The 25,611-nt window shown below is 40.4% G+C and overlaps 2 protein-coding genes across 2 annotated transcripts in view; one reads left to right on the top strand and one right to left on the bottom strand.

Moving 5' to 3' along the window:
- TRARG1 (trafficking regulator of GLUT4 (SLC2A4) 1) overlaps positions 1-25,611 on the bottom strand; it is a 183,540-nt gene that overhangs the window by 151 nt on the left and 157,778 nt on the right. The gene's annotated exons all lie outside the window — the stretch shown is intronic.
- Positions 5,490-25,611, top strand: part of CPD (carboxypeptidase D) — a 75,355-nt gene continuing 55,233 nt past the window's right edge. The window contains exons 1-2 of the mRNA XM_040641099.1: positions 5,490-6,304; positions 12,302-12,549. Of these exons, the coding sequence (XP_040497033.1) occupies positions 5,559-6,304; positions 12,302-12,549 (994 nt within the window). The 5' untranslated portion in view covers positions 5,490-5,558. The remainder of the gene's footprint in view (positions 6,305-12,301; positions 12,550-25,611) is intronic.

The raw sequence follows: 25,611 nt of genomic DNA on the forward strand, positions 1-25,611 counted from the left end.
CATACATTTCTACCTCTGTTTTAGGCTTGGTTGCTTCTTTCTCTCAATCTTTCTCATTGTACGTTAGACGTGCACACAATATTCATACAGCTCTGAATGGCTTGTGTGCAATACGCCTCGGGGTGTGACGGCAGGAGCTCTGGAAAGATTTGCAGATAGGGCTGGAGCGTCTAGCGCTGGGACTGAGCTGGTCAGCAGCAGCTTAAGCCTAGAACCTTTTTAGGCTGCCCTGCTACCCCTCAGAGTTGCTGTGAGCATGAATAAGGTAACATACAGGAAAGCACCTGTAAGGCGATATTGACATGATATCTTTCAGATCCCAAATTTGCTTTCAGATGGTTGCTTTGGGCCAGAATGAGATGACTTAATCTCTTACTAGTGTTTCTTGGGCTGCAAGCTGCTAGGATTGGACATTCTCTTGCAGGGGTAACCAAGGGCAAGTGGTCACTTGTCTGGGTGAGTTAACACTAGGGGAACATGGGCATGAAACAAAATTCAAATGAAATGAAGAATGTAACTGTGCTCCAGTCTTCCCCTCGTCTACGTTTATCTTCTCAGGGGCCTCCCATTCCTTCAAGCTGGCTTTTCAGAACCCAACTCTTTGGACTCTGACTACACTTTTCAGGCTCCCAGACGATCTCCTCATCAAACAAACCAACCAACCCTTCTGTTCCACGTCCCATTAGCTTTCAGGTATAGAGGATGTGATAAAAAACAGCTGGTGCCTATTAAGGACCAATGACTGAAAACTATTATTACTCTCTATTTCTCTCTCCCAGTCTTTGAGATGATTATTTCACACCTTCCTCTCTTTTCTCAAACTTCTGACACCTACTATAACATCCTTACTCTTGGCTGATGGCCTCATTTCCCATTTCATTAAGAAAAGAGAAGCCATCAGAGAATATCCACCAGCTCTCCACACCTCACCTACCCGCTTACTTGCACCTCCGCGCATGTATTCTGCGTGACTGCAGATCGAGAGTCTGTGCTCCTACCTGAGGCCAGCCCTTCCGCTGGTGGATTGGATCTGGGGCTCCAGCAATTCTCCACCCTCTGTTGCATCATCAGATTTCCCCTCTTTACTAGCTCATTCCCATTAGTACACAAACAACCTATAATTTCTCCCAACGTAAAAACAAAAACCAAACCCAAACCCAAAACACTCTCTTGGCCTTGCGCCCCCCCCTCCAGCTTAGTCCCAATTTTCTACTCTCCTTTATAACAGGACTCCTCAAAAGAATTATTTCACCAACTCCACTTCATTGTCTTCTAGTCTCTCTTGAACCCAGTCCATTCTGGTTTTTCCTGCACCACTCTGCCAGGACTGCTCTTATAAAGGTCACCAGGAACCTATGCATTGCTAAATCCAATGATCAATTCAATTTAGTCCTCATCTCAAAGAGATTTTCTTCTGCCTTCCTTGTCTTGAATCATGCAAGGCCATCTATCTGGTCACTCTCACTACTTGTGAAGTCATCTTTTTCTTCTTCTTCCCTCTTACCCATGCAGTTGTTAAATCTTGTCAATCCAACCACCCAAGCATCTTTCTAATTTATGTTCTCCTTTCCACCCTTGTAGAGCTTGCCCTACAGCTCTTGTGTGCATGGTAACTGCTCTTTATTTATTTATTTATTTTTTAAGATTTAATTTGTTTATTTGACAGAGAGAGAGGCATCAAGAGAGGGAACACAAGCAGGGGGAGTGGGAGAGGGAGAAGCAGGCTTCCTGCTGAGCAGGGAGCTCGATGATGCGGGGCTTGATCCCAGAACGCTGGGATCATGACCTGAGTCAAAGGCAGACGCTTAACAACTGAGCCACCCAGGCGCCCCAGGTAACTGCTCTTTAGCCCGCCCCACACGGCCCCAGCAATTCTCTTGCTAGAACAAAGATGTAATCCACACCACTCCCCTCATAAACGGCTCTGTAAGGTTCCCATTTGCTGTGCAATAAAGCAAAAGCCCCCTCAGCATAGTACTGAAGTCCTTTTACCATCTGGCACCATCCTGCCATCCTGCCTTTTACCATCTGGCAGCTATGACTTCTGCTCCTCTCAACACATCTTATATTCTAGCCATCGTTCATAACCTGCCTCTGTCTCTCTACCCTTGCTGGTCCCTCTGCCTGGAGTGCTCCTTTCTCCATCTTTTTCCCCATATGAGAATTCTTATTACTATTAAAAATAATGATTTCTGAAAGCTTATAATATGCAAAATATGATATAAATATTATACATGTATTATCTCATTTAATTATCAGAAAACTGAAATAACTTTCCCAAGTTAAAACAGCTAGGAAATGGTTGATCTAGGATTTCAACTAGGTTCATGATCTGACAGTATTGGTGAAAATTTCTCTGATTCATCACAATTAGTTGCCTTTTCCTGTGTTCCAATAGCAGGGTTTTTGTTGTTATTTGTTTTCAGTTCACTATCCAAAAACAGTTTTATTACAGAGATTAAACATACAGACTCTGAAGCCAGATTCCCCGGGTTTGAGCCTTAGATCTGTGGCTTGCCAGCTGTGAGACCTTGTGCCTTAGTCTTTTTATCTTTGAAATGGGAATGATAATTGTGAGGATTAAATGCATCAGCTAACAGAAAGGGTTTAGCACAGTGCCTTTGCATAGCTCTGGCCCTTCGGACACATCCTGTCCCGTCTACGTTCTATCTCCCTCACTAGACTCTTGCCTCCTGGGAGAGGAGAATCTCTCATTCATCTTCCAGTCCTCCTGCGCCAGCAAGGCAGACCTTTCAGTAGAGCAGGTGCTCCAGAAACATCTATCAAACCGAATTTGTAAGTCTATGGGTGTTTGTGCCAGATGATGTGACATTTACAAGCTCATGGCCTGTGCTGTACTTCAATTACCTTCAAGTCTTTTAAAGACAGTGGTTACCAAAGTCAACAAGGCCATCCAACAGCTCTGCCTTGTTTCGAAAAGTCCAGGTCTTTACTGCTCTGCTTCTGTGAACAGGAAGCCTTTTCACCTTCAAGCTTGTCTTAAGTGCCTTCATTTGTGAGGCCAATACTTTCCTTGTGGGGGAGGAGGAAAGGGACATCTGTCACGAGGTTCAAGACTTCTCCGGGACAGCTAGAGGTATGTAGTTGGTTTCCCCTCCAGGGAGCAGGGACCAGGGTCAGGTTTCACTTCTAGCCACTGGCACGGTGTACCTGCTTAGACTGGAGGCTCCAGACCTGTAAGGGATCTGAGGACTCCTGGGAGGTCTCTGGCTCAAGTTACATCACATTGTTTCACTGCCCTCAAGCTTGTTTATTTACATTTCAAGGCTGCCTCGTTAGGTGAGGCTGCGGGAGTGAGGTGGCCGGAAGAGGTTTCAAAGGAGAGTGAAAATGGTAGAAAAGGAAATATTTGATTAGAGGTTAACATGTCCCCTGGGGCTTCTTTGATTTGGATTATTGTAAAAGAGTAACGTGTAATGATTAAGCGCTCCCCAGGGGGAAGTGGTCTCGGTACAGAGTGGGGGCTTCTGTTCCTGATGAGTTGCAGCTGCTGTGTGTGTGGACTAAACCAAGTGGGGAGTGGAGGAGAAAGAGGCACTCGCGGCACCAGCCACAGTGACTGTGCTTAACTCATCCTCTTCACCTAAGCCTGCGCTTTCTTCCGTCCTGTATCTTGGTGAACCCCTGCAAGTGCTTAGGCTGTAACTTGGAGTCAGCCTACACTCGTCTGTCTCTGCCGTCAGATCCTGAATACTTTCTCTCCAGAAGGTCTTTCAAATCCATTTCCTTCTCTCCGCTTCCACTGGCATCGCCTTTGAAGGTTAAGAGCTTCGTCATGTCTTCTTGGAATATATCTTCCTTACGGTTTTCACAGTCTTAAGTCTTCGGACTTCCACTGCATTCCATTAATGTCAAGCGGATTTTTCAAAATTAAAATCCATCTAGTTCAGAATCCATCAGTGGCTCTCCATGGTCTTCTGTATTAAATGCTCCCCAGAGCCTGGCTTGTGAGGCTTTTTGGGATCTGGTCCTGCTTCTCTGGCTTATGTCCTGTCAGGTCACCTCCACGCCTGGAGCGCCTTCACATCAGTAATCTTGATCTGCATGCAGTCCTCAGAACACGCAGTATCCGCTCTCAAGCCTTGCAGCTCTCCGTGCTCGCTCCCCCTCCTCCCAGAATCCCTCATCTTCCCTTCAGCTTCTCTTCTTTTCTCCTGCTCAGGTTGAATGAGGTTTCCCTCACGGGAATGTCTCTATCACAAACTGTATCTGATCTCTGTCTTACCAGCATCTAGCTCTGGCATACAGTAACTACTCAATAAATATTTGACAGAGAAATGAATGAACTCTTTACTAGTCATATTAGGGTTCAATCATAGTTCAGGGAAGGAGCCTTGAAATGCCTGGCTCTGAGAGAAGGAAATACCACAGTTATTGCAATTATGTTGTTAGATGGGCAAACTTTCACACTTGATAAGAGAATTGTGAGGTTTTGTGTTTCTTCAAGGTAAAGTGACTGAAGCTTATTTTAAAAACCCGTTTAAAAGGCCTCGTCTCTAGATGATAAAAACCGTAGTTGCCAACTTTGGCAAAACATTGAGGAGTTCAGGAATAATACTCACCAAGCAAGTGTTTCCAGAAATGTCATACCTGCTGCTTTAAGAATGTCATTCTAAGGCCACTGTTAAACAAATAACTCTTTCAGGAGAGTTGTGAGAGGGGAGAAGGTGGACTATGAAATGAAATCTGCCGACAGAGGGCTGAGACCAGCACATACAAGAATTAGTGGCAGTGAAATAACCTGAAGTGACACCTAAAGACATATATAAGTTATACATTATTATACATCAACACAAAGGGAGCCTACTACATAGCAGATTTCTGCCAAACATAAAGGAGGCACCTTCTTTCAACACACAAACTAAAACCTGGAATGAACTGCCGTGTGAGGTGAGCTTCAAGTGTCCCAGTGTCCCACTGTCGTCAGTGGCTTGCAGGGCGCTGAGCTCATGCCAAGGCAGGGCGGCTCCAGAGGAAAGGGCGCAGGGTGGAAAGGGCTAAGGCGTCCTTTGGCTCTTTCAAGGTAGATTCTTTCGAACCTTTTGATTTTTTTATTTTATTTTATTGGAGTTCTTTGATTCTTTGGAACCTTTTGATTCTTTCGATTCTCGGTTCTAAGCGTTAAAGCGCAGCGGGGAAAAGCTGCAACAAAGATGGGAAGGGAGTTAGTAAGTACTTAGAGAAAAGTGGGTGAGAATTTAATGGGTAGGCCATAAAGGAGAGATTGGGCGAGTAGAGGAAAAGCGGAGCAAACGCAAAAGAGGAAACGGGGAGGAGGGAAAGAGAGGGAGAGGAACCCTACGGAAGGAAGAGAGCGACCAAACTCGTCCGGGACAGGAGGGAGGCACGCCCAGGGGGAGCTGCTTCTTTAAGGAAAGCCCCGCCCCCTGCGTGACGCCTCAGCAGACCCGTTCACGATTGGCTGCGGCCGGAGGGCGGGAGGGGGGTTGCTAGGCGCGGAGGGGATCCGGCGGGCCCCCGCCTCCCGGAGCGCGGAGCCGCGGGAGCAGAGCCGGGGTTAGCGGCGCTGCTGGAAGATGGCGAGTGGCTGGGACGCGCGGCCGCCGTGGCGGCCGGGGCGCCTCCCGCTTCTACTGTGCCTGCTGCTTCTGCTGCTGCTGCTGCTGTGGAACCCGGCCCGGGCAGCGCACATCAAGAAGGCGGAGGCGACGACAACGACGACGAGCGCAGGCGCCGAGGCGGACGAGGGCCAGTTCAATCGCTACTACCACGAAGAGGAGCTGGGCTCGGTGCTGAGGGAGGCGGCGGCCGCGGGGCCCCCGGGCCTGGCCCGCCTCTTCAGCATCGGCAGCTCGGTGGAGGGTCGGCCGCTGTGGGTGCTGCGCCTCACGGCCGGCCTGGGGCCGCCGCCTCCTGACGGCGACTCCGGGCCCGACGCGGCGGGGCCGCTGCTGCCCGGCCGACCGCAGGTGAAGCTAGTGGGCAACATGCACGGCGACGAGACCGTGTCGCGCCAGGTGCTGATCTACCTAGCCCGCGAGCTGGCTGCTGGCTACCGTCGCGGGGATCCGCGCATTGTCCGCTTGCTCAACACCACCGACGTGTACGTGCTGCCTAGCCTCAACCCCGACGGCTTTGAGCGCGCCAGGGAGGGCGACTGCGGCCTCAGCGATAGTGGCCCTCCCGGGGCCAGCGGTCGCGACAACAGCCGCGGCCGTGATCTCAACCGCAGCTTCCCGGATCAGTTCAGCACCGGCGAGCCCCCAGGCCTGGACGAAGTGCCCGAGGTGCGCGCCCTCATGGACTGGATTCGCAGGAACAAGTGAGTGTTATGGCATGCCCCCGCCAACTCGCTAGTCCCCGTGAGCTTACAGGAGCAGAGGCAGGGTCGGGCACTCAGTAGACATTCAAACAGGCTTGCAGGCCTAAGGGACGGGGGTAGTGAAGGTGTTAGGCGACACCCCGTTACCCGGACAGGGCCCAGGCCGCTTAGTCTCTTGTCCCACTAATAGTCCAAGAAGCGCTGCCTAGAGGCAGTCATTTGTTCAACGGATGCAGAGAGCTGTTTGGCTGGAAGCGAGACTTCTTTCCGACATTCTGGTCCCTATTGTCACAGGACCATGAAATATGAACAATAGAAGAGAACTTAAGGATAACTTAGGTCAGCTCTCTCATTTGATAGATAAGCTGTCAATATTGCTATTATTACTGTAGGCACTGTGCTAAGTAAGCTCTTTCCCTGGACTGCATGATCTCACTTTATGTTGGCCACAACCTCATGAAACAGACATCATTAATATCCCTGTTTTGCATACAGGGGAAATTGAGGGTCAGAGTGATTAAATAATTTACATAGTAGGGAGTGTAGCTGGAACTTAAATGCAGGCAATCTGACTCTTTGTCAGTGCTCTTAACAGCTGCAGCGGGAGGCTGTAACCCATTAATGATAAATGACAGTCCCTGGGTCTTGGTTATTTGACAGAAACTGGTTCTCTTCCAGTCTTTACTTCTGACTCAGCTAGGGAGCATATGGCTATGGCTGGAGAAGTTGCACAGAGCTGGTACTTTCATCTGTGCACTGCTTCATTTTAGATTCTCAGAAAGGTTTCTTTTTTTTTTTTTTTAAGATTTTATTTATTTATTCGACAGAGATAGAGACAGCCAGCGAGAGAAGGAACACAAGCAGGGGGAGTGGGAGAGGAAGAAGCAGGTTCATAGCGGAGGAGCCTGATGTGGGGCTCGATCCCATAACGCCGGGATCACGCCCTGAGCTGAAGGCAGACGCTTAACCGCTGTGCCACCCAGGCGCCCCCTCAGAAAGGTTTCTGATACCATTTGGGCACTTTATTAGTGGGCCAGGGCTGAATGGCTAATTATCACATTTAATACACACCGTAAGTTGTTACTAAGCACTATGTGGGATGTAAAAAATTAAATGCAATAGGACCTCAAGAAATCGATGTATAACAAGAGAATATAAATATCTGTGAGGTGTGTTTATGCACCCAGTTAAACTTTACAGGAATTGTTCCTACTGGCAAAATGTGTGTGTGGGCTGCGATAAAATGGATCATCTCTGTGGAAGAGGTAGAACTTGAACTGCATCTCGAGAGATGAGTAGGATTTTCAGCAAAAAGGAGGAGGGGAGGAATAAAAGAAGAGAGAACTGGAATAGAAGAAGAGAGAGATGGAATAATGTCTGAAGTGACCATGTACTTCTTCCCTTTTCAAGCATCAGCTTTGCTAGCATATCCCCATTTTTTTTGTCTTTCATAAGGCTTGTGAGTCAGTAGTTAATCTTTCCATCTCGATTTGAAGATTTCTAAGTGACAGATACAATAAAAGTAATAGTGAACAGAGAAGTTTCTCTGTGAGACTTGGGATCATCCCTTCTACAAGATTTCAATGCATGTAACAGACCTAGAAAATTCATAGGCATTATGACAATCCTAGATTTTTTTTATCTACCACCTTTCACTTTACTCCTCCTTTTGAGGTCCCTTGTAGATATTTAATTTCACATACATATTCTGGGAAGATCTTTTTTTTCTTGTAAAGATAACCATGTCATGATCTCTGAACATTTGCCTAAGAAACATGACTTTAATGTATATCTTGCTGTCAGAAGCTATGATGGCCAGGGCTTTTCTGAGATGATATATCGAGTGAACTGTTTGCATTGCTTAAATGAAAATGCCCTGTCATGACCCTTGCAGGGATATAAATGTCGTGACTAGATTTTTCTCTTCAGTATTAGTTCTGCGGTGACCAGAAATGGAAATGAGCTTTGCCTTGGTGCAGGTCACCTTGAGGCTCTACCAAAAGCCTTAAACTTTAAGCGTGGAATCAAAAATTTGGTCTCTGGTTAACCTTTTCATATCACAGTATTTGATGATTTTAAGTTTTGATTTGGGCCGGTTAGTTCAATGATAGGAGCTTGTGATGAACTGAAAAGTTAATCTGTGTTTGTTGGCATTACACAGAAAGTCATTTTGTTCCGTGGGTGTGGGCTATCTCAGTCGTCACCGACCACGTTTCAAACATGTAACTGTAAGAAGAGAAAGCAGGTGACTATATAGGGTGAAAAGTACATCCATCCTCAGTTTTCACAAATTAACTCAAAATGCATATTCTTTAATGATAAATTAATAACAAAGGACACTGATGTGGGCATAAAATTAGAAGCACAAGCATACACACAGCTTGAGATTGACCCCTAGAGTCAGCTCTATGAACAGGAAAAAACAACAAATAGGAAATGGACTAACACATTAGTCTATATGGGAAAATTACCTTTTTCAGTGTATTTTCTGAAATCATTTGAATAATTTCTAGATATGCTATTCACCCAGCTATATTAGAAATAGATTTTTGTTGCTATTTGGGGTATGTAAGAATTTAAGACTTATTTTCTTCTGTTTAGGAAAGTGAATTTTATTTTCTTTGTTTCACTTTATACTTCATCCAGTGGGTGTTTCTGTATTATTGATAATTGACACATACTTAGGAAAATATACAAGTTTTTAACCCCATCATGAAAATGAAGATTTTGTCGTTTTCTTGGCCCCCATTTTTGGCACATTAGGCTTCTTTAATTAAATATATCTGCTTAGACTTTAATAGGAGTTTAGCATATAAGGTATGTTGGTGAAAAACATTATTATATTGCTGGGGGTAGGTACAAATTACTATTGAGGGGCTTGTGTTGTATCTGTAGTTTCCTGAATCTTTAGAATTTAGTTTATCAGACTCAAGTTCTCATAATTTTTATTTATTTTGTATTTTTATTTATTTATTTTAAAATATATTTTAGAGAGAGAAGAACACGGGAGGGGAGGGGGAGAGGTGAGAGAGAATCTCAAGCAGACTCTGCACTGATCTGGACTCAATCCCAGGACCCTGAGATCATGACCGGGGCTGAAATCGAGAGTCAGACACTTAACTGACTGAACCATCCAGGAGCCCCTCCAGTTCTCATAATTTTTAAGTTATTTATTGGGTAATCTGGAGAGCATAAGAGAGTTAACTTGGAGATTCACTTTTTAATATCTATAGATTCTTATTTATAATATATTTATTTTTATTTTTTTATTTTTTTGAAGATTTTATTTATTTGATAGAGAGAGAGACAACCAGTGAGAGAGGGAACACAAGCAGGGGGAGTGGGAGAGGAAGAAGCAGGCTCCCAGCGGAGGAGCCTGACGTGGGGCTCGATCCCAGAACGCGGGGTTCATGCCCTGAGCCGAAGGCAGACGCTTAACGACTGAGCCATCCAGGTGCCCCATATAATATATTTAGCAGGTATCTTAAATCTTGTGAAAGGGATAATATATGTTACTGAAGTCAAGTATGAGGAACGTGTAAAAAAATTGATTTGAATGGAAACCAAAAAATACCTTTCAAATAAAATCGGATTGACATGCAAAGTTGGTTTGATAAAGACTAAAAGCATTAAACTTCTAGCTAGTAATTGGTATCACTTTGTCTAGAAATCCTTATAAAAGTGGCATTCATACTTTTAAGACTACATAAGTAAAGTAAGGGAAATCTAACAATTGGAATTTTATCACTCAAGTAGATTGCAAATATTTTGTTCTAAAAGTATCTTAATATTTTTAATATTAAATTAATATTTTAATATTTCTGGAAGCAATGCAAGCAATGCCAGAGTGAAAACAGCATTTAGTAGAGAATCTTGGACTTTAAAGTCTTAATTGAAAATAAGCAGTTAAAGCAGCATGCTTCACCTATTTAGAATATGCAGTTATCCATTTTATTTTACTAGAATATGAGTGCCTGTGGGCGTTTTTGTTTGTTTGTTCCCTGACCTATTCCTTAGTGCCTAGAACGTTTGGCACATAGTTGAACTTAAGAAAATTTGTTGCTGAATGGATTACCTGAATTAGGCTAGCCTTCTTGTAACTTTCCCAAAATGAGAGGGGGAGAGAAAAGTACTTAAATGACTTATGGCATACAAATCGGAAGTAAATTGATAATACCTTAGCAGTGGGGGCCAGATGGGTAGAATGGAGTTAGAATGTTAGAATATATACTTAGGGTTTGTTTCTGTACCATTGTATCTCCCAAGGGCTAGCACTGGTAGTGGGGAATAGAATGAAAGTCTGAAGGCAGTGGTTCCCTGAGTAGGATGCTAGACATCTCCAAAGGAGTGGACATCCGTTGAGCAGAGGATATAAAGCAGTTCTTGTGCTGGAAGGTGTTGTACGTGTATTAATTCTTATAACAACCCTGGGAAGCAGGTAACATTAATCACTATTTTACAGATGAGAGAGAGACTGGGGTTCAGTGAACTTAAAGGCAGTAACTTCTTCCTGATCATATTTTATTACTGGCGATATCGTATTTATTACTAAATGATATCATATTGATTGCTGGTGACATCATACTTATTACTTAGTGACAGCTCTGGGAGACTGAATGTTCTTGCTCCAAAGCCTGTGCTATTGCTTCCCCACCAAATGGCATTCTCTGGTGTCTGGAAGATTGCTAATTATAATTATATATATTAGTTTTTAACTAGTCTCTTTTCATAGTCTGTTCTCGTATTTGATCACTGTTTTTATTGGCTAAGTTCTATCTTCTGATAAACAGATTCTGTGTTACAAGTGATTTTCACTTTCCGATATTCACTGGGATAATACTGATCATACTTAAAATAACCTTTCAAATTAGGTGTACAATAGGTCTAAGTTTCTTTGAAGCATATAGAAAGAACTGGTATATATAACCCCCTTTAGAATTTCTGTAGGTCAGTTCATTTCGGCCAAAAAAAGGCAAAAGCAAGAAAATCCAGTTTAGAGTGCAAAGAGGGAAAGTGTTTAATCTGTAGTCACAGTAATAGTTTGAACTGTTCCATGAGGGAAAGATGTATAAATAGGACTTCAGCATGTTTTTGCCTTTAGCTTTCACCATAAAAGGAGTTCTTCGGTATTTCTGTATCTATAAATTTCATCAGATTATAAATTGGTTCACTTAGAAGTAAAAACATTAAAAAAAAAATGTTTCTTTTATGGAAGCGGCCCTGTCTCCATGTCAGTTTATTTTTCAATGGGCCAATCAGAAACCTTGGGCTTAGAAGGAGAGCTGCTTCTGTGGTGATGCACTGAAGGACTAATCTCTGTGCTCTGTTGTTTTTCTCTGAAAGCAGCTCACTGTGTCAGGTTCCCCGCCCCCGGTCTTCTCAACTGTGGCTTCTCTCTTGAAAATGTGAATTTAGTATATTGTGAAACTGGAGTCAGGCAAAGCACATCCTGTTTCCAGTTAGACTCCCTACCTTAAACATTGTGGGATAGTACATATAAAAAAATCATGAAAGTTACTAACCTAACTCATGTACTCAACAAATATGTATACAAGCCACGTTTTCTACAATGCTAACGTGTTATGAAATAAAAGTATTAGGTTGAACTGTATGAAGTTTTTCCTTTTGTAGGTCAAAAAGTGACTGAACACTGGCAAGTTCATATTGTTCAACCTAACACATACATTTGAATTCTCTGCATAAGATGTCTCCTGGAATGTTAATTTATACTGTTATTCAGCTACTTTTTCAATGATGGGAAAATTCTGTAAAGTTACTTGAGGCTAAATTGCAAAAACTGTTGGCCTGAAATTTGTTGAACTGATGATGGTTTCTTTCCTTTTCTTTTGCTGTTGCTCTGCTCCCAGTAGCTGATAGTGTTGTCTTCTAGGTCTCTAAGCGGTATCTGAGTTCATTTATGAAAGATGTAGAATTTTTAAATACATGGCATTTTCTTTGCCCTTTTTTTAGTGACATGTGCTTTGGTTATTTTCAAAGGTTTGTGCTTTCTGGAAATCTGCATGGTGGCTCTGTGGTAGCAAGCTATCCTTTTGATGACTCTCCAGAACATAAGGCCACTGGAATCTATAGCAAAACCTCAGACGATGAAGTCTTTAAATACTTGGCAAAAGCCTATGCATCAAACCATCCCATAATGAAAACTGGCGCCCCTCATTGTCCAGGAGATGAAGACGAGACTTTCAAAGATGGGATCACAAATGGCGCACATTGGTATGATGTGGAAGGTATGGAAAGCCCTGAATTTGCTCTATTTTCCCCTTTGTTCATTTGGCTTTCCTTCCCTCCTTCCTCCCTTCCTCCCTCCCTCCCACCCCCCCACTAGGTAAGCTCTGTGCTCAATGTAGGGCTTGAACTCATGACCCTCCCTCCCCCCACTGAGCTCAAGAGTTACGTGCTCTACTGACTGAGCTAGCCCGGTGCCTCTCATTTAGCTTTCTTACGAATACTCTGAGTGGAAAAGAGGAAACTTTGAGAAATTCTAATTTTTAAAGATCTCTTTTTTTTTTTTTTTTGCAATTTTCAAACCCACAGTACGATTAAAAGACTACGTGGAGGCCTGTATGCGCTTCATTTAAATTCACCAACCGTGACCTTACCTTAAATGCTCCACCTCTCCCGTCCCTTCCCTCTACACGTTTTCTTTTGCCAAACTGTCCAAAAGTAGGTTGCAGATTCCTTAATACTTCACCTGTAAGTACCTCAGCATGTATTTTCCAAGTACAGGAACATTTTTGTGTACAACCATATACTATAATTCAGTACAACCATCCTACACTCTGTGCATAACTCAAATTTCCTTTATTATTCCTCAGACTTCCTTTATAGCTCCTTTTCTTCCAGATCAGATCCAGTCAAGGTTCAAGCATTGCATTTGGCTCTTGTGCTTTTGTGGTTTCCCCAGTGTAGAACCATCATTTCAATACTCTCTTTTCTTAATCATGGTGAATCCTTTGAAGAGTTCAGGCCAGTTGTCCTACAGAACATCCCATATTCTGGATCCTGGTCAAATTTTCCAGTTTTCCAATTTTATAAGACTCCTATTGATTACGTCACATCACATCAGGATGCACATAAAGTGCATGGGCCACGTGGCCGTGGTGGACATCTTCGTGAATGGGATGACCACAGTTCTCGCCCTTTATATAAGGGTACGTTTTCCTTTTATATTTTAATCTGTGGGGTGATCATGGAATTTTTTTTTAATTGTGGTTGAACACACACATATATATAACATGAAACTTGTTAGTTCGACCATTTTTAACTATCGAATAAAGTGGCATCATTACATTAACAGTGTTGTGCATCCATGTCCCCACTGCCTACTTTACAAAACATTTTCAACATCCCAGACAAACTTGGTAACCACTAAGCCAAATGCTCCATTCTCTTCTAATCTACTCTCTATCTCTGTGGATTTGCCTATTCTAGATATTTCATATAACTGGAATCATATAGTGTTTGTCCTGCATCTGGCTTATTTCACTTAGCGTGATATTTTCAAGGTTCATGCAATTTGTGGCATATCTCAACACTCATTGCTTTTTATGATGGAGAAATATTCCATGGTATGTATGTACTCCATTGTGTTTATCCATTCATCTGTTGATGGATGCTGGATTGTTTTCATGTTTTGGCTGTTGTGAATAATGCTGCTGTGAACATTGGTGTACAAATATCTATTTAAGTCCTTGTTTTCAGGGTGCCTGGGTGGCCGTAGTTGGTTGAGCGGCTCACTTTTGGTTTCAGCTCAGGTCGTGATATCAGGCTTGTCAGATTGAGCCTCACGTCAGGCTCCACACTCAGTATGGTCTGCTTAGAACTCTCTCTCCCTTTCCCTCTTCTCTTCCTCCCTCCATTCATGCTCTCTTTTTCTCTCTAAAATCTTAAAAAAGAAAAAGTCCTTGTTTTCAGATCTTTTGGATATGTACTCAGGAGTGGCATTGTTGGATCGTATGGTAATTTTCTATTTAGCTTTAAGGAACCACCAAATTGTTTACCCCAGTGGCTGTACCATTTTACATTCCCACCAGTAATATATAAGGGTTCTTATTTTCCACAGAGTATTATTTTTAAAAGAGTTGTTGAAGTAAGTTTGTTTACCTTTTCTTTTTAAATGTTATATAAACAGCTGTTGTGCTTTTTAAACTTTTGATGTCCTTTGAATAATAACTTTGTTTTTATGCAGTCTTAGACTATTTCATTAGACTAAGCAGAAGGAAGAAGTTAATTCATGGAAATGTCATCTGTATAAACTTTTTGTCTTCTTAGAATCTGTTGATGATGAAATGCCTTAGCTCTTCCTTACTTTTTTGTTGGCAGTTAGTTACATTATTAAGTGTCTTATGACTTTTCTTTTAATGGGCCTTTATTTAAACCTTTGAATTATTTTTTTGACTTTATATGTCAAACACTGGTTACTCAAATTGGGTCTTAAGTTTGAGGACTTAATGCTTTAGAGAGTTTTTTGATTCCCCTATACTTTCTACCTATATTTATTTTATGTAACAAACAGCCACAAAGAGGTTTAAAATAGTTAGAAGACCTTTCTGCCCATAAAAACTAGAGGTGATGAAAATCATTTAATTTCTTGTATAGATAAGGGGCATACTTTGATGTTTAATCCCATTTCAGTCTTCAGCAAACATATTTAATAAAACCTGACTTCATGAACTAATGGTTTTGTGATGGAGTCAAGTTCCTTCATTAATTGGAGATATTACGTAAAATAATGTGTAAAAATTATTTACTTTTTTGGGGGAAAATTGTAAACAGTAATTTCTAGTTGACGATTAAGAAAAGTAAATCTGTGTTATACTATAAAAAAAACAGGGTGCTGCCTTCATAGTAAGTAAGATTATTTGTTAAACCAGGTATCAGATTTTCCTGATTCTTCAAACATCTGAAGAAGCTACATTTTGCTGCTGCCATTATTATTGTTTTTATGAACATCAACTTTTCTCCTTTTCTAGCTGGATGGTCAGACATATTTTCTGTTACTTCCACAACTAGCTTATATCTCTTCCTACCCGAGCAATATTGAGCAGTTTTAAGAGTTTTAACAGGGCACGTTCACTTTGTTTATCTTACGCAGGACGGCAGTAAGATATTGTGAAACCTTGTGACTAGGCATGTACTCAGACCCGGATGTCCTGGAGTAATTTGACTGACGCTTTATGTGATGTATTTAGAAATTCTAGCTCAAAGTAGTGTATCCTTTTAGAGCTCAAAGTGCATATATTGATCTACTCCAATGCTTTTGCTTTATAGGAAATGAAGACCCCAGAGAGGAAATAACTTGTATAAGATCATTTATTCCTTTAGCAAATATTTACTGAGCCTCTGCCACCTCCCATATACTGTGTTAGGTGATGGGAGCAAAATAGGAACAATTCCTGCTCTCAAGGATCAGACAGTGTATTAGAAGGATGGGATATGGGGTGATCTGGCCCCGCCATGTTCACGTCAGTTACCAGGGTTGACTCAGCATATCTAGCTGCCTTGTGGGTGGGCCTTGCTTCTCTCAACATGTCTCTCAAACCTGCAGGGTCCCTCTGGGCAATGACTATCCTAATAAGGCTCTGAATGAATAGTCATGCTCTGCTACTAACGCCTCCTTATTGTGAGAGCCTAAGCTGAACTTATTCATGGAGGAGGCCTTCTGCTGCTGCTGCTGCTGCTTTTTTTTGACCACAGAGTGCTGATTTGTATGCCTTTTGTCTACCATTCTTTTCTTCTTTCTTCACAGTTAAGGAGACGTAAAAATCATCTGATGGTTTAATATGTTTACTCCAAAGAAAATTTAATGAAACTGAATTGTAGTTTTAGATCAACTTTTAAGAATTGCCTTCTTTTAACTTACAAAATTTTAAAAAGGGCAAGTAACCCCAGGCCACCTATAATTGAAATTATATGATCAAAAGCCACAATTTGATATAATTTTTAGAAGCTTACTTAGGCAGAAGGCGATATATTTTTCTTGCAGGTAGAAGAACCCTGGAAGGCAGTGTAGCATAGTAGCTAAGGGCAGAGCTTTAGAATCCTGTCGTCTTGAGTTTGAATCCCAGCTCTGCTGTTGACTAGCCCTGTGTGTGTGTGTGTTTATGGGCATTCATGTGTATGGGAGACAGAGAGAGAGAAAGAGAAACTTGGGCGAGTTAAGTAATTTCTCTGAGACTCATTTCCCACATATATAAAAGGAAGACAAATACTATCTGCCTCATAGGATTTATGAGGCCCATGTGAGAATGGATGTAAAGCACAGCCTAGCAGCTGGCACTGTGGCTACTTATATCTGGGGGAATCTAAGCTTCATGAGGGCAGGAACTAGATTTATTCTGTTTTCAGTTTTCTGTTTATAGCACACAGAACTGTGCCTGGTCTGTAGAAGGTAAACAATAAGCCGTTTTTGAATTTTGAATAAGTGAATTCTCGGCATCTGAGAAATGAGTACACTGTTATTTAAAATCTTAGATGATCTTTAGACAAGATAATCTTATAAAAATTTATAAAAATATTCCTCCTAATTTTATTCACACTCTGAGAAAATAAGAAGTCTTACTGGTAGATTCAGGATCAGTATTTTTCAAACTTTTTTTTTTAAGATTTATTTATTTGAGAGAGAGAGAGAGAGAGAGCACAAGTGGGAGGGGCAGAGGGGAAGAGAGAGAGAGAATCCGAAGCAGACTTCACTCTTGGAGCATGAAGCCCCACACAGGGAGTGATCTCACCACCCCGAGATCACGACCTTAGCCGAAACCAAGAGTTGGATGCTTAACCCACTGTGCCATCCAGGTGTCCTGAAACTTTTTTTTTATTGTAATCTACAATGTAAAATACCTTTCAGTCATTTAAATACATCTCATATATGTGTGTACACAAAACCGAAACAATTTCACGAACAGTACTTTGTGATGTATTCTGGTATTGTTTTTTTTCTAGTCTCCACTAGTTCATTAAACAAAAAATGCTTATCTGCACCTACTTCTATATCTCACAGTCCACTAATGGGTCATGACCTACAGTTTAAAAGTACACTGTTTTTGGTCACTCTTGGTAAAATTGATTTATTTTCAAATTCTAAGTAGGAACAAAACACCTTATGAATTGTGTGTAGTAACTTCCTATTTAGGCTTTTTATTTTGCCCTATCATGTTCATATGTCAGCCATTTCCAGTGAGGACTGAACCATACGTATTTATCTGAGATGACCTACTTTTAGACTGTTTTCCTCATATGTGTGAGCACTGAGATAAGAAATCGGTCAGAAATATTGTCAGGCCTGTGTGGCGTTCATGTGAGCCTGTGCCTTGTCTGACTAGTTAGGTCAGCTGCCATAGGCTTTATACTTACGTCTTTTTAAACCACTGCTAACTTGGGGCTGAGTATTTTCAAACTGGTAATTATGAATTTTTTTTCTCCTCTGGAAGAAGAAAATGTTCTGTGGATTTATCAAACTTTCTTCCCTCTCCTTTTATACTTTATTTCAACCTTTTTTCGCTTCTCCTTTTATGGGCAGAGAGTTATGAAATGTGACCAGATAGCATACAATGTAACTAATTCAGTTGTGGTTTTTTTTTGTGAGAATAAGCTTCTTTGATCGTGTGGGCAGCTATTCTCTGCATAAAGTGGAGGTCAGACTGAGCAGCACTAATGTGCTCTAAATATTGAGGTATATTTGGCTTGAGGTAGATTGCTCCCGGAAAGGGGAAAGCATGGAGAAAATAATTACCAAATTGTTTTGAACAGCACGAAAGGTTATATTTGGTCCAAAAATGAACTGAAAAGCTTATTCTTGAGGAACATTTTCTGTGCCATTGAACAGGGGATTGTGAGGATGTGGAGAAAAAGGAACCCTGGTACAGTGTTGGTGGGAATGGAAATTGGTGCAGCCACTGTGGAAAACAGTATGGAGGTTCCTCAAAGAATTAAAAAATAGAAATTCCATATGATCCAATAATTCCATTATGGGGTATTTATCCAAAGAAAATAAAAACACTAATTTGGAAAGATACATGATATGCATGTATTATTTACAATAGCCAAGATATGGAAACAACCTAAGTGTCCGTCAGTAGACCAATGGATAAGGAAGATGTGGTGTATACACACACACGTGCACACACACACATATACACATATATACACAAGTATGTGTATATATGTATACACACAATGGAATATTACCATTAGCCATAAAAAGGATGCAGTTGTGCCATTTGAGCCAACCTGGACGGAGGGTCTTGTAGTCAGTGAACTAAGTCAGAATGAGAAAGACAAATACCATATGATTTCACTCATAAGTAGAATCTAAACAAACAAATGGATGAATTAAAAAACAAATAGCCAAATCAAACCCATAAATACAGAGAACAAACCGATGTTTGCCAGAGGGGAGGGGGTGGAGGCTTGGGCAAAGTAGGTGCAGGGGAGTGGGTGATACAGGCTTCCAGTTATGGAATGAAGAAGTCAGGGGAATAAAAGGCACAGCATAAGGGATAGAGTTAACGATACCGTACTGGCGTATGGTGGCAGGTGGCAGCTACGCTTGCGGTGAACATGCCATAGTGTATGAACTTGTCGAATCACTATGTTGTACACCTGAAGCTAAAGTAACATTGTGTGTTAACTGTACTCAAATATTATAAACAAAAAGCAAACAAACCCAGGGCATTGTGGATTAATCGTATGGTGGCAGAAAATTGTAATCTATTTAAAACAAACAAGAAAGGGGCGCCTGGGTGGCACAGCGGTTAAGCGTCTGCCTTCGGCTCAGGGCGTGATCCCGGCATTGGGGGATCGAGCCCCACATCAGGCTCTTCCGCTAGGAGCCTGCTTCTTCCTCTCCCACTCCCCCTGCTTGTGTTCCCTCTCTCGCTGGCTGTCTCTATCTCTCTGTCAAATAAATAAATAAAATCTTTAAAAAAATAAAAAAAAAATTAAAAAAAAAAACAAGAAAAGAATCAAATGGACAGTGCAGAAATGAAAAAAACGCAATATCTGATAGTAAGAATAGACAAATCCATAAATACAGTAGGAGATTTTACACATGCCTCAGTATTTGTTAGATCACAAAGACAAAAATATCAGTAAGGACACAGTAGATTTAAATAACATAAATAAACCAATCTGACTAAGGAACGCATACAGAATATTGTCCTCATATCTAATTTTCCTGCTGTCTTTACTAATCTGAAGTATAGGGAGGAAAGCTAATTTACCATTAGTCATACTTATGGAAGATGTGTCCGGTTCTATTAGTGCTTTTATTACTTGTTTTTTTAAAATTATGTATTATGAGCAAAGTAGCAAACCTCCAAAAACCTCAAGTGTTCTTATTCCTTTGCTTGTTTCACATTTTAATGGGATGAAGTCTAAACTTATTAGCATGACACTAAATGTCCCAGAGCCTGACTCAAGCCTACGTTTCTGGTCTTCTCTCCTACATCTCCCCTGTCTTTGAACCACTTGTCCTTTCCCCAAAACGTGAACCTTGGGCTATTTTCTGGGGTGCTTTTCTCCGTTCCACTGTAGTGGAACCTGTAGCGTAGTAACTGTCGCTCTCTTGCCTTCCTAGAGCTTTTTGTTGATACCATCAATATGTTGCTTGTTCATTTATGTTGTTAATAGCTTTCTGTGTCCTTTGCTAGGGTGTGTATTATTTGATAATAAGGACAGTGTGGTACTATTCATTTGGAGTTATCTTTATGCAAAATGTATTGGCAGGGGAAGAGTGCTAGAGGAAGAGAGCCGAGGGAGGTGTTTACAGTTCTTTGGAGCAAGGTTTTTTTTGGAGATAAGGGCTTTATCTAGAGGGATGCTGTGGGAATGAAGAGGGCGTATGAGATGTAAGAAATTGTTCCAAAGAACTGCAGGATTGACCATCCGTTAGACTTACAGAGTGTCAGAAAGGAGGATCCAAAGATATAACTTGGAGGTTTTGAGCCTGGTAAAGTGAGAATGATAATGGAAATAGGAAAACTAATTGTGTGTGTGTTCTCTTCAGGTGAGAGAGGAGTGAAGATCAGGAATGATACTTGATGTACTAGTTACAGGTACCCAATGGGCAGTTGGAAAATAAGTTCTGGAGGTTGGGAGAGAAGTCAAGATGATAAAGAGATTTAGGAGTTTTGAGACATGGAAAGCGCATGGCAGCGTATATAATTTTGAAAATTGAATTGGTATTGTTTCCTGGCATAATTTAATTGCTTAGAGCTGGAGCCAGAAATTCAACTAGAATATATGTATAGAATACATATATAGATGAACAGATGGGTGGGGTTGTGGGGGGGGGTTGTTTCTTTGTTTTTTAACCTCTGAAGTGAATGTACTTCTGGCATTTTGCATTGGGATGTTTTCTTAAAGGAATGCTGGAAGTTCAGGTATTAATTCTCAGTCCGTTGTTCCTGCTTTAAGAATACTATTGATAATCAAATGTGCATTAGTAAAGTGCTTATGGTCTTATCTGATCTTGTACCTTAAGGAGGTGATTAGACCTCTTTCTTCCTTTTTCTCTATTTTAGTCTGAGTAATTTGAAAGGAAAGCAAAAAGTAAAACAGTTCTGAGTATTTGCTCCTAACGAGTCCCGAGTTTGCTTTAGCAAACTGAAATCTAGCCTGATATAAAATCTGACCTTTGGGAGCAGTGCAGTTGTGTATTTAGTAATGTGATAGACTTACGTGGAGGTTGAGAACCAAACACGAATCACTACTTTAGGATTTGGTCCTTAAATCTTCAGATCTGAGGTCTAGATATGAGACATGCTTTTTTTTCTTTCTTTTCTTCTTTCTCTTTTCTATTTAATTCAGGTGGTAGAGAATGGGAAAGTACTTTAAAAAAAAGAAAATGCCGTTCAAAGAGCCGTAGAAGAGATCGTGTTGACCAACTTAAACAAAACTGAAAACAGATGCAGGGCTGTGTACTTTAGTTTAACTTTGCAGAACCATATCATTAGCCAATATATATTCAGTGGGCGTGGTGAAGGAAGTAGATTTTCATAAGATAAAGTTGCTGAGGATACAAAGACCAAGTTCAGCTAAAATTTGTTCAAAGTAAACTTGAATTTAAAGACCAAGAATATGGGGAATTTTTTTTTAAGGGCAACCTCTGTTTTTTTCTATTCATTTGACCCAGATGTCCCACTTAAAATATTTTATGATCTCTGTGCTCATTAGCTTTTAAAAATATCTCAGGGAGTGCAAAATTATCACTTATCTATAAATAAATTTTTCACAAATATCAAAATTGTGAGAACTTCTCACTATCCTTTGAAGTAGGTTTATTTTATTTTATTTTATTTTATTTTATTTTATTTTATTTATTTGTCAGAGAGAGAGCGAGAGAGAACACAAGCAGAGGGAGCGGCAGGCAGAAGAAGCAGGCAGAGGGAGAAGCAAGCTCCCCGCTGAGCAAGGAGGCCCATGTGGGACTTGCTCCCAGAACCCTGGGATCATGACCTGAGCCCGAGGTAGACACTTAACCAACTGAGCCACCCAGGTGTCCCTGAAGTAGGGTTTTTTTGTTAGTTAGTTAGTTTGTTTTTTAAAGATTTACTTATTTGTCAGAGAAAGAGAGTGCACAAACAGGGGGAGTGACAGGCGGAGGGAGAAGCAGGCTCCCTACTGAGCAAGGCAGGGACTCGATCCCAGGACCCTGGGACCATGACCTGAGTCAAAGGCAGATGCTTAACCGACTGAACTACCCAGGCATCCCTCCTTTGAAGTAGTTTTATTAAAGAAATAGCAATAAGCTCCAAATTTGTATCTGCAGTGGAAATTGCCTTTCTATATTCCTACACTCCAAAATGTTTTTCCTGATAAAATTTCCTAATTGCAATTTTTTTCTGTAAATGATTTATAGGGTTCTTGTATAATACAGTTTGCTACTTCATAGTTTGGCCTACTAAGGCAAGTTAAAACAAACTTGCTATGTTTAAGTCTTAACACTGAAGCATTGATTATATTTTTTCCTATTGACTTTCTGCTTGAGACATAAGAGTGAGTCATTCATTAGTTCCCTATTTTGAATGAAGAGTTAAATTTAAGTACCTCTTCTCCCCCGACAAAGCTAGATCTCTCTAATGAAAACAGTAATAGGGAGTGGTTCCATGGTAAAGATGAATTGAGTGTCCTAAAGCATACGAAAATTGGTTGTCAGACAAATGAAGGAGTTTAATGGGTATCAGTAGATCCTTTTATCAGAAGGTTTAGCCACCCACAACAATTACTGTTGATCACAATTTGTTGTACTACTGGACAGATTCCTAATGGTTACATTTTTAGTCTTGTTTTTTGGTACTGATGAAGGAATGAAAGCATTATAGGTTTCATAGTACATTGCATTCAGTTTTTCCTGAACATAGAAAACTTTGCATTGGTAGGTAGGGTTTTGTTTTGTTTTTCTTAAGTTTTTTTAATTTAAGTAATGTCTACACCCAACATGGGGCTCAAACTCAGAACCGGAGACGGTGAGTTGCACACTCTTCTGACTGAGCCAGCCAGGCACCCGGGCAGGTAGGTTTAAAAGCAGAATTTATACCATTTTTCTTTGTCAATTCTCCTTGTGAGTCGAGAAAATAATCTAAATCAGTAGTTTTCAAACTGAGGTATGTGTAGGGAGAAGGAAGAGACCTATTAGTTTCAATAACTTTAAGGAAATAAATTTTCAGATCTTCCATACCTACTCTTTCCTAAAATTGGTTTGCCTGAGAGAGATGCTTACTGCGGGAGTTCAATCACTTGTCCTCTTTGCCCGCTTGACTGAAGGTAGGCATAGTTTTCTACCCACCCGAAGCTCACTATGGTATGTTGACTCAGTTTTACAAACTTCCAGGGCACCAAAACAAAAGGGACAATTTTACTTTACTTTTACTTTAACTAGTATCATAAAAGCATCATGCCAAACTTCTCATTAAAAGATATTTTCGGGGCGCCTGGGTGGCTCAGTCAATTGAGTGACAGACTCTTGATTTCGGCTCAGGTCATGATCTTAGGGTCATGAGATCAAGTCCCACATCGGCTTTGCATATAGGGGGGAGTCTGCTTGGGATTCTCTCTCCTTTTCTCTCTCTGCCCCTCCCCCCCAAAATAAATAAATATATCTTTTTAAAAAAAGATATTTTCAGTAATTATTACCTGTTTATTGTTCATTAAAATTTATAATTTTGCCTCTCTGGTAAATCTCATGCCAGTAGTTATTGTACTAATTCAATCTAAAAGACAAAAAATAGTACTTAGGGCATTAAGGTAATTGAAAATTAAGGAAAATTTAAGTACATATACATATATACTATAGTTTGAAGTGTTATACGATGATCAGTGAAAGACTTTGAACATACAAGAGTATCACGCTCAAATAACAATCTGTGGATGAAGCGGAATGGAAATATAAGTTCAAGTAGAAAAAGGGAAGATTGTAAAATTCCTGTTGTTTAAGAAGAGTGTATGTTCACACGAGTTTTAAATAGATGATTCCAGGAATTAAATCTGTATTTTTACTTGTTTGGGTACACCTAAAATAATAATGTAAAAGTTTTATTTAAAAATATAAAAACTTATACCAGCCAGGAAATTACACTGTTTGCAACTCTTTAAACTTAAGATGAAAACTTTTAGATACCGACTTAAAAATATGTGAAGTGTTGCATAATTTTTCAAAGTTATTTTACTATGAATAAACAAGTTGGAAGGTCATTGGTTTAATAGCCCCCTGAGAGACTAGTGGATAGTAGAGGCTTGCTTATTTATGATGGTTAAAAAGTCAGATAAATAACAGATCCTTTTATACTATTAGTAAAGTGCTTTATTGCTTTGAGGCATGCCTGTAATGAATGTTCCACTCCCCAAATTTAAATTTTCTTTAACTGGATAAAGATATTGTTCTGAAGTCTGATATTTAATCCTTTAGTCTGAATTGAGCCGCATGACATCACCTTTAAAAAAGCAAACATATTAACTGGATCTGTAAGTAGCTGCAGCTGTCAGTAACATCAGGCTTATGTACAGATTAATGGCTGTTCTCTATTACAGGGAACTCTACCTTTGTATAGGTAGGTGGTTTTTTTTTTTTCGTTGTTGAGGAAAAGATCAAGACAAGATCTAAACCAGCTGCCTAGTTAATATTACTCATTGACATTTAGTATTGGGAAAATAAATGTTAAGTTTAACACAGATAACAAAAAATGCCTATTTGTAGCACCTTGCAAAAAAAAAATTCTTAAGTTATTCATAACTCAGTTGATAGCTTCATTTGCTTCTAGGTTTTTTTAAGATGATTTTTAAAAAAGTAATTTCTAAAGTGAAATTTAAAGTTGGTGAATAAAAACTTTCTGAGATTCTAAAGTTAGGATAGCTTTATCTTTTTTTTGTATTGCAAATAAAAGTTAGTTTGCTACTGTTCACATTGGTGGGTTCCTATGAGTTTAGAAATATGTAGATTAGGTAGATACCACAACTCATAAGTTACCTTCTGAGAGTAGTTTATCATTATAGACTCAGAAGAAATGTGCTTTACTTTTACGAGACTTCATTAAGGAAAGGATACCCTGTATATAGCTTTCTATTACTGATTTCTCTGTAATTCCATCATGTCAAAGAATATACCTTGTATGATTTGAGTTCTTGTACATTTGTTGAGTTTGTTTTACAACCCAGGATATCGTCTGTCTTGATGAGTGTTCCATTCGTACTTGAAAAGAGCGTGTGTGCGGCTGTTGTTGGGTGGGATGTGCTATAAATGTCATTTAGGTCTAGTTGATGGTGGACTTGAATTGTAATGTTTTCTTGGTCAGTTGACCCTTTTATCATTACGTAATATCCCTCTTTAACCCTAGTGCTTTTCCTTGTTTTCAAGTCTACTTTAGCTGATACTAAATGTAAATGTAAATGTACCCCTCCATTTTTCTTTTGTTTTGTGTTTGCATAGTATATCTTTTTCCCTTCTTTTACTTTCAACTTGCCTATACCGTTATATTTAAAGTGAGTTTCTTGGGGCATCTGGGTGGCTTAGTCGGTTAAGCATCTGCCTTCTGCTCGTGTCATGATCCCGGGGTCCTGGGATCAAGCGCCATGTTGGGCTCGCTGGGGAGCCTGCTTCTCCCTCTCCCTCTGCCTGCTGCTCTTCCTACTTGTGCTCTCTGTCTCTGTCAGATAAATAAAAGCTTTAAAAATAATCAAATAAAATGAGTTTCTCATAGACAGCATGTACTTGGTTCTTGTTTTTCAATTCATTTGACAATTTGTCTTTTAGTCAGTATGTTTATAACATTTACACTGAATATAAGTCTACTTTT

This window comes from Ursus maritimus, unplaced genomic scaffold (genome assembly GCF_017311325.1).
Source record: "Ursus maritimus isolate PB19 unplaced genomic scaffold, ASM1731132v1 scaffold_24, whole genome shotgun sequence".
NCBI lineage: Eukaryota > Metazoa > Chordata > Mammalia > Carnivora > Ursidae > Ursus > Ursus maritimus.